The 8,696-nt window shown below is 43.0% G+C and overlaps 1 protein-coding gene across 5 annotated transcripts in view; it reads left to right on the top strand.

The window, feature by feature from the left end:
- The window catches only part of GMCL1 (germ cell-less 1, spermatogenesis associated), a 509,303-nt gene that overhangs the window by 338,313 nt on the left and 162,294 nt on the right, over window positions 1–8,696 (top strand). For 4 of the 5 annotated variants that reach the window (XM_053718223.1, XM_053718220.1, XM_053718221.1 and 1 more), the window contains one exon: window positions 6,149–6,224. The exons of the other annotated variant lie outside the window; for it this stretch is intronic. In XM_053718223.1, the coding sequence (XP_053574198.1) occupies window positions 6,149–6,224 (76 nt within the window). The remainder of the gene's footprint in view (window positions 1–6,148; window positions 6,225–8,696) is intronic. 5 annotated transcript variants of the gene reach the window in all.

The raw sequence follows: 8,696 nt of genomic DNA, 5'->3' as shown, positions 1-8,696 counted from the left end.
TCCTTAATCTCTTGTTTATATGTGTGTGTATATACATGTGTGCCCCATAACAAAAGTGAAAATATAATAAACTAAACTGTGCAAATAAGATGATTTCTCCAACATAGGTGTGTCCGGTCCACGGCGTCATCCTTACTTGTGGGATATTCTCTTCCCCAACAGGAAATGGCAAAGAGCCCAGCAAAGCTGGTCACATGATCCCTCCTAGGCTCCGCCTTCCCCAGTCATTCTCTTTGCCGTTGTACAGGCAACATCTCCACGGAGATGGCTTAGAGTTTTTTGGTGTTTAACTGTAGTTTTTATTATTCAATCAAGAGTTTTTTATTTTAAAATAGTGCTGGTATGTACTATTTACTCTGAAACAGAAAAGAGATGAAGATTTCTGTTTGTAAGAGGAAAATGATTTTAGCAACCGTTACTAAAATCGATGGCTGTTTCCACACAGGACTGTTGAGAGGAATTAACTTCAGTTGGGGGAAACAGTGAGCAGACTTTTGCTGCTTGAGGTATGACACATTTCTAACAAGACGATGTAATGCTGGAAGCTGTCATTTTCCCTATGGGATCCGGTAAGCCATTTTTATTACATAAAGAAAAAAAGGGCTTCACAAGGGCTTTTAAGACTGTAGACATTTTCTGGGCTAAAACGATTTATATATAAGCATATTTTATACTCCATAGCCTTGAGGAATTATTTTAATCTTGGGAATTATGTAAAATAACCGGCAGGCACTGTATTGGACACCTTATTCTCTAGGGGCTTTCCCTAATCATAGGCAGAGTCTCATTTTCGCGCCTCTATTGCGCACTTGTTTTTGGGAAGCATGACATGCAGATGCATGTGTGAGGAGCTCTGATACATAGAAAAGACTTTCTGAAGACGTCATTTGGTATCGTATTCCCCTTTGGGCTTGGTTGGGTCTCAGCAAAGCAGATACCAGGGACTGTAAAGGGGTTAAATATAAAAACGGCTCCGGTTCCGTTATTTTAAGGGTTAAAGCTTCCAAATTTGGTGTGCAATACTTTTAAGGCTTTAAGACACTGTGGTGAAATTTTGGTGAATTTTGAACAATTCCTTCATACTTTTTCACATTTGCAGTAATAAAGTGTGTTCAGTTTAAAATTTAAAGTGACAGTAACGGTTTTATTTTAAAACGTTTTTTGTACTTTGTTATCAAGTTTATGCCTGTTTAAAATGTCTGAACTACCAGATAGACTGTGTTCTGTATGTGGGGAAGCCAAGGTTCCTTCTCATTTAAATAGATGTGATTTATGTGACACAAAATTTAGAGAAAATGATGCCCAAGATGATTCCTCAAGTGAGGGGAGTAAGCATGGTACTGCATCATCCCCTCCTTCGTCTACACCAGTCTTGCCCACACAGGAGGCCCCTAGTACATCTAGTGCGCCAATACTCCTTACTATGCAACAATTAACGGCTGTAATGGATAATTCTATCAAAAACATTTTAGCCAAAATGCCCACTTATCAGCGAAAGCGCGACTGCTCTGTTTTAGAAAATACTGAAGAGCATGAGGACGCTGATGATATTGGTTCTGAAGTGCCCCTACACCAGTCTGAGGGGGCCAGGGAGGTTTTGTCTGAGGGAGAAATTTCAGATTCAGGGAAAATTTCTCAACAAGCTGAACCTGATGTGATAACATTTAAATTTAAATTGGAACATCTCCGCGCTCTGCTTAAGGAGGTGTTATCTACTCTGGATGATTGTGAGAATTTGGTCATTCCAGAGAAATTATGTAAAATGGACAAGTTCCTAGAGGTCCCGGGGCCCCCCGAAGCTTTTCCTATACCCAAGCGGGTGGCGGACATTGTAAATAAAGAATGGGAAAGGCCCGGTATACCTTTCGTCCCTCCCCCCATATTTAAGAAATTGTTTCCTATGGTCGACCCCAGAAAGGACTTATAGCAGACAGTCCCCAAGGTCGAGGGGGCGGTTTCTACTCTAAACAAACGCACCACTATACCCATAGAAGATAGTTGTGCTTTCAAAGATCCTATGGATAAAAAATTAGAGGGTTTGCTCAAAAAGATGTTTGTTCAGCAAGGTTACCTTCTACAACCAATTTCATGCATTGTTCCTGTCACTACAGCAGCGTGTTTCTGGTTCGATGAACTAGAAAAGGCGCTCAATAAAAATTCTTCTTATGAGGAGATTATGGACAGAATTCATGCTCTCAAATTGGCTAATTCTTTCACCCTAGACGCCACTTTGCAATTGGCTAGGTTAGCGGCGAAAAATTCTGGTTTTGCTATTGTGGCGCGCAGAGCGCTTTGGCTAAAATCTTGGTCAGCGGATGCGTCTTCCAAGAACAAATTGCTTAACATTCCTTTCAAGGGGAAAACGCTGTTTGGCCCTGACTTGAAAGAGATTATTTCTGATATCACTGGGGGCAAGGGCCACGCCCTTCCTCAGGATAGGTCTTTCAAGGCCAAAAATAAACCTAATTTTCGTCCCTTTCGCAGAAACGGACCAGCCCCAAGTGCTACGTCCTCTAAGCAAGAGGGTAATACTTCTCAAGCCAAGCCAGCCTGGAGGCCAATGCAAGGCTGGAACAAAGGAAAGCAGGCCAAGAAACCTGCCACTGCTACCAAGACATCATGAGATGTTGGCCCCCGATCCGGGACCGGATCTGGTGGGGGGCAGACTCTCTCTCTTCGCTCAGGCTTGGGCAAGAGATGTTCTGGATCCTTGGGCGCTAGAAATAGTCTCCCAAGGTTATCTTCTGGAATTCAAGGGGCTTCCCCCAAGGGGGAGGTTCCACAGGTCTCAATTGTCTTCAGACCACATAAAAAAACAGGCATTCTTACATTGTGTAGAAGACCTGTTAAAAATGCGAGTGATTCATCCTGTTCCATTAGGAGAACAAGGGATGGGGTTCTACTCCAATCTGTTCGTAGTTCCCAAAAAAGAGGGAACATTCAGACCAATCTTAGATCTCAAGATCCTAAACAAGTTTCTCAAGGTTCCATCGTTCAAAATGGAAACCATTCGAACAATTCTTCCTTCCATCCAGGAAGGTCAATTCATGACCACGGTGGATTTAAAGGATGCGTATCTACATATTCCTATCCACAAGGAACATCATCGGTTCCTAAGGTTCGCATTTCTGGACAAGCATTACCAGTTTGTGGCACTTCCGTTCGGATTAGCCACTGCTCCAAGAATTTTCACAAAGGTACTAGGGTCCCTTCTAGCGGTGCTAAGACCAAGGGGCATTGCAGTAGTACCTTACTTGGACGACATACTGATTCAAGCGTCGTCCCTTCCACAAGCAAAGGCTCACACGGACATTGTCCTGGCCTTTCTCAGATCTCACGGGTGGAAAGTGAACGTAGAAAAAAGTTCTCTATCTCCATCAACAAGGGTTCCCTTCTTGGGAACAGTAATAGACTCCTTAGAAATGAGGATCTTTCTGACAGAGGCCAGAAAATCAAAACTTCTAAACTCTTGTCAAATACTTCATTCTGTTCCTCTTCCTTCCATAGCGCAGTGCATGGAAGTAATAGGTTTGATGGTAGCGGCAATGGACATAGTTCCTTTTGCGCGAATTCATCTAAGACCATTACAACTGTGCATGCTCAGTCAGTGGAATGGGGATTATACAGACTTGTCTCCGACGATACAAGTAGATCAGAGGACCAGAGATTCACTCCGTTGGTGGCTGTCCCTGGACAACCTGTCACAGGGGATGAGCTTCCGCAGACCAGAGTGGGTCATTGTCACGACCGACGCCAGTCTGGTGGGCTGGGGCGCGGTCTGGGGACCCCTGAAAGCTCAGGGTCTTTGGTCTCGGGAAGAATCTCTTCTCCCGATAAATATTCTGGAACTGAGAGCGATATTCAATGCTCTCAAGGCTTGGCCTCAGCTAGCAAAGGCCAAATTCATACGGTTTCAATCAGACAACATGACGACTGTTGCGTACATCAACCATCAGGGGGGAACAAGGAGTTCCCTGGCGATGGAAGAAGTAACCAAAATCATTCAATGGGCGGAGGCTCACTCCTGCCACTTGTCTGCAATCCACATCCCAGGAGTGGAAAATTGGGAAGCGGATTTTCTGAGTCGTCAGACATTTCATCCGGGGGAGTGGGAACTCCATCCGGAAATCTTTGCCCAAATTACTCAATTGTGGGGCATTCCAGACATGGATCTGATGGCCTCTCGTCAGAACTTCAAGGTTCCTTGCTACGGGTCCAGATCCAGGGATCCCAAGGCGACTCTAGTAGATGCACTAGTAGCACCTTGGACCTTCAAACTAGCTTATGTATTCCCGCCGTTTCCTCTCATCCCCAGGCTGGTAGCCAGGATCAATCAGGAGAGGGCATCGGTGATCTTGATAGCTCCTGCGTGGCCACGCAGGACTTGGTATGCAGACCTGGTGAATATGTCATCGGCTCCACCATGGAAGCTACCTTTGAGACGAGACCTTCTTGTTCAAGGTCCGTTCGAACATCCGAATCTGGTCTCACTCCAACTGACTGCTTGGAGATTGAACGCTTGATCTTATCAAAGCGAGGGTTCTCAGATTCTGTCATTGATACTCTTGTTCAGGCCAGAAAGCCTGTAACTAGAAAAATCTACCACAAAATATGGAAAAAATATATCTGTTGGTGTGAATCTAAAGGATTCCCTTGGGACAAGATAAAAATTCCTAAGATTCTATCCTTTCTTCAAGAAGGTTTGGAGAAAGGATTATCTGCAAGTTCTCTGAAGGGACAGATTTCTGCCTTGTCTGTGTTACTTCACAAAAAGCTGGCAGCTGTGCCAGATGTTCAAGCCTTTGTTCAGGCTCTGGTTAGAATCAAGCCTGTTTACAAACCTTTGACTCCTCCTTGGAGTCTCAATTTAGTTCTTTCAGTTCTTCAGGGGGTTCCGTTTGAACCCTTACATTCCGTTGATATTAAGTTATTATCTTGGAAAGTTTTGTTTTTGGTTGCAATTTCTTCTGCTAGAAGAGTTTCAGAATTATCTGCTCTGCAGTGTTCTCCTCCTTATCTGGTGTTCCATGCAGATAAGGTGGTTTTGCGTACTAAACCTGGTTTTCTTCCGAAAGTTGTTTCTAACAAAAACATTAACCAGGAGATAGTCGTGCCTTCTTTGTGTCCGAATCCAGTTTCAAAGAAGGAACGTTTGTTGCACAATTTGGATGTAGTTCGTGCTCTAAAATTCTATTTAGATGCTACAAAGGATTTTAGACAAACATCTTCCTTGTTTGTTGTTTATTCTGGTAAAAGGAGAGGTCAAAAAGCAACTTCTACCTCTCTCTCTTTTTGGCTTAAAAGCATCATAAGATTGGCTTACGAGACTGCCGGACGGCAGCCTCCTGAAAGAATCACAGCTCATTCCACTAGGGCTGTGGCTTCCACATGGGCCTTCAAGAACGAGGCTTCTGTTGATCAGATATGTAAGGCAGCGACTTGGTCTTCACTGCACACTTTTACTAAATTTTACAAATTTGATACTTTTGCTTCTTCTGAGGCTATTTTTGGGAGAAAGGTTTTGCAAGCCGTGGTGCCTTCCATCTAGGTGACCTGATTTGCTCCCTCCCTTCATCCGTGTCCTAAAGCTTTGGTATTGGTTCCCACAAGTAAGGATGACGCCGTGGACCGGACACACCTATGTTGGAGAAAACAGAATTTATGTTTACCTGATAAATTACTTTCTCCAACGGTGTGTCCGGTCCACGGCCCGCCCTGGTTTTTTAATCAGGTCTGATAATTTATTTTCTTTAACTACAGTCACCACGGTATCATACGATTTCTCCTATGCAAATATTCCTCCTTTACGTCGGTCGAATGACTGGGGAAGGCGGAGCCTAGGAGGGATCATGTGACCAGCTTTGCTGGGCTCTTTGCCATTTCCTGTTGGGGAAGAGAATATCCCACAAGTAAGGATGACGCCGTGGACCGGACACACCGTTGGAGAAAGTAATTTATCAGGTAAACATAAATTCTGTTTTTTTTTTCTTTTACTATAATTTAGTTAGTTTAGTTAATTTTATTATGTTACCTGCAGACCACTTTTAAATGTGTTTTATATATCTGCATTTTTCTCTTGATATTGTTGCAAAATGATGCTTCAAAATGCTGCAGGACAAAGGAAAATTGACCTCTTCTATATGTTTAGGCCACAGGAAATCAATAAAGATGATATGGAAAACAATAGCATGAGATGTGGCAGGAAACTTTCAAAGGATGGAGATGTAAGAGCATTATTTATTCCTTATTCTATCTCTATTACCTACAATATTTGTCATTGCTTTTGTATTTTGTTTGCTTGTTCAGTACCAAATTGTATGTCATTTTTTCCATCTAAAGGGGAGGAGAGTCCACGGCTTCATTCATTACTTGTGGGAAATAAGAACCTGGCCACCAGGAGGAGGCAAAGACACCCCAGACAAAGGCTTAAATACCTCCCCCACTCCCCTCATCCCCCAGTCATTCTTTGCCTTTCGCCACAGGAGGTTGGCAGAGAAGTGTCGGAAGATTCGGAGTAGTCTCTTATGGAGGGTAGTACTCTTCGAAATGGGACTGTAGTTTTAAGTAGTCCTGTCAGTCTCTCAGTGAGAGCTTCTGTGAAAGTTAAAGTCCGGAGATGCAGGGAGAGTCTTTCTGCGAAACCATCCCGACTCATATTAACAGCTTCTTAAGCAATCAGCGTTGACGAGTTTTGCTACCTGCTTCCTACACTCGAGCAATGCTACTACACACTTAAGAGGCCGAGTTCCCGTTCCATAGGGTAGATTCTGGTAAGATCGTTTAATTTTTATACACATAATGACAACATAGAAGACAGGGTCACAGTGTGATGCCTTTTATCTTTATTGAATCAAGGGTTAACATCCCTAGTAAGGGGATTATTGAACGGGGGGGTTTATACATAATATTGTTGTGTCAATGCTGTGATATGTGTGAGATGAGGCTCTGGCAATGGGTGAACTTTAGTTTTGCTCCCAGGAGTATATATGCGCGGCTGTTTTTGGCGTGTTTTCTCCCTAGTGCAGGGGCGGTCCTGTGAGGCGTTCCTGCTGCGGGTGTGGCCTACTCTACTTCCTGCTGGGCTGACAGTGCAGGAGACGTAACAGTTTCTGTGGTCCGGGTCCTAGAAGGTGGTGAGTGCCGAGGCCATTGGAGGTTGTAAGGTGCCTTAGTTTACATTTCTTTCTAATGACACGGTGAGTCCATGGATCATCGTAATTACTGTTGGGAATATCACTCCTGACCAGCAGGAGGAGGCAAAGAGCACCACAGCAAAGCTGTTAAATACCACTTCCCTACCCACAATCCCCAGTCATTCTCTTTGCTTGTATCAGTTGCAAGGAGGAGTAAAGTTAGGTGTCTGATTCTTCAATCAAGAGTTTGTTATTTTTCTTTAAACAGAGCAAGTTTGCCTTGTTTTTTTGGGGGTTTAGCCGTAGTCCATATCAGTCTCTACAGTAGAGCAGTGGTGGCTTTTAAGCATTTGGGAACTTGTGGGGTATAATCCCCACTGTGCCTCCCATGTTGTTTGTTGCTGCCCTTGTTTGAGAGCCTGAGTAGGTTTACTCAGTCTTTTTCTTTTCTCCACAGGTCCATGTGAGGGAGGAAACCCCTCTCATACCAGGTGAGCTGGCCTGCTGCCGGGCAGATTTTCATTAAGGTAAGTACCTATTTTTTATTCTCTCTAGAAGAGGGAATTCTGGCACTTTATCAGTTAATTCTGTTTCAGTACTAATCAGCCTATTAGGGGTTAATAGGTTAGTGTATGGTAGTTGTGCAGGCACTGGGGATGTTATGGAGGCTCTGAGGCGGCAAGGAGGTTGTTTGCGCGTTTTTTTTTCCTTTTCCTCCGGATGCTGCAGTTTTGTAGTGCAGCTCCTCAGAGGTGGTTAAGCGTTCTATAGTGTTGGCTGGGCAGCTGTGTAGAAGCAAGGAGGACAGGTCGGCACCTCAGCAGAGTTTGCTGAGGTGTGGAGGTTGCCTGTTTTAGAGCTGTTGCTCTGCCGTTTTTTGATAAAGTGTCTGTTTAATGGGACAGTAATGTTTTTTTCTCAATTAAAGGGATACTAACCCCACGTTTTTTCTTTCATGATTCAGATAGAGCATGCAATTTTAAGCAACTTTCTAATTTACTCCTATTATCAATTTTTCTTTGTTCTCATGTTATCTTGATTTGAAAAAGCAGTAATAAAAGGTTAGGAGCCGGCCCATTTTTTAGTTCAGCACCTTGGTAGAGCTGCTGATTGGTTTGCTACATTTAGCCACAAATCAGCAAGTGCTACCCATGTGCTGAACAAAAAATGGTCTGGCTCTAAAGCCTACAGTACTGCTTTTTCAAATCAAGATAGCATGAGAAAAAATAAAAAATAATAGGAGTAAATTAGAAAGGTGCTTAAAATATCATGCTCTATCTGAATCATGAAAGAAAAAAAATTGGATTTAGTATCCCTTTAAAGCCCAAGTTGAGAATTATTTCAGATTTATTTGCTGTCCTGTGGTTTAAGAAATGTAAGTGCTTATTTAAATTTTAAGGGACAGTATTGTTTCTTATTCCTATTATATTCAAAGTTATCTCACTGACTTGCTGATTTTTTGCTGAATATTTTCTTGCTGCCCTGCAGTTTGAGAAATAAAGTGTCTGTTTAAATTTAAAGGGACAGTAACGTTTTTTGTTCTAATAAAATCCTAAGTTTATT

This window comes from Bombina bombina, chromosome 6, assembly GCF_027579735.1.
Source record: "Bombina bombina isolate aBomBom1 chromosome 6, aBomBom1.pri, whole genome shotgun sequence".
Classification (NCBI taxonomy): domain Eukaryota; kingdom Metazoa; phylum Chordata; class Amphibia; order Anura; family Bombinatoridae; genus Bombina; species Bombina bombina.
Note: the sequence above shows the minus strand (reverse complement) of the source record. Positions and strands in the feature narration are given on the sequence as shown.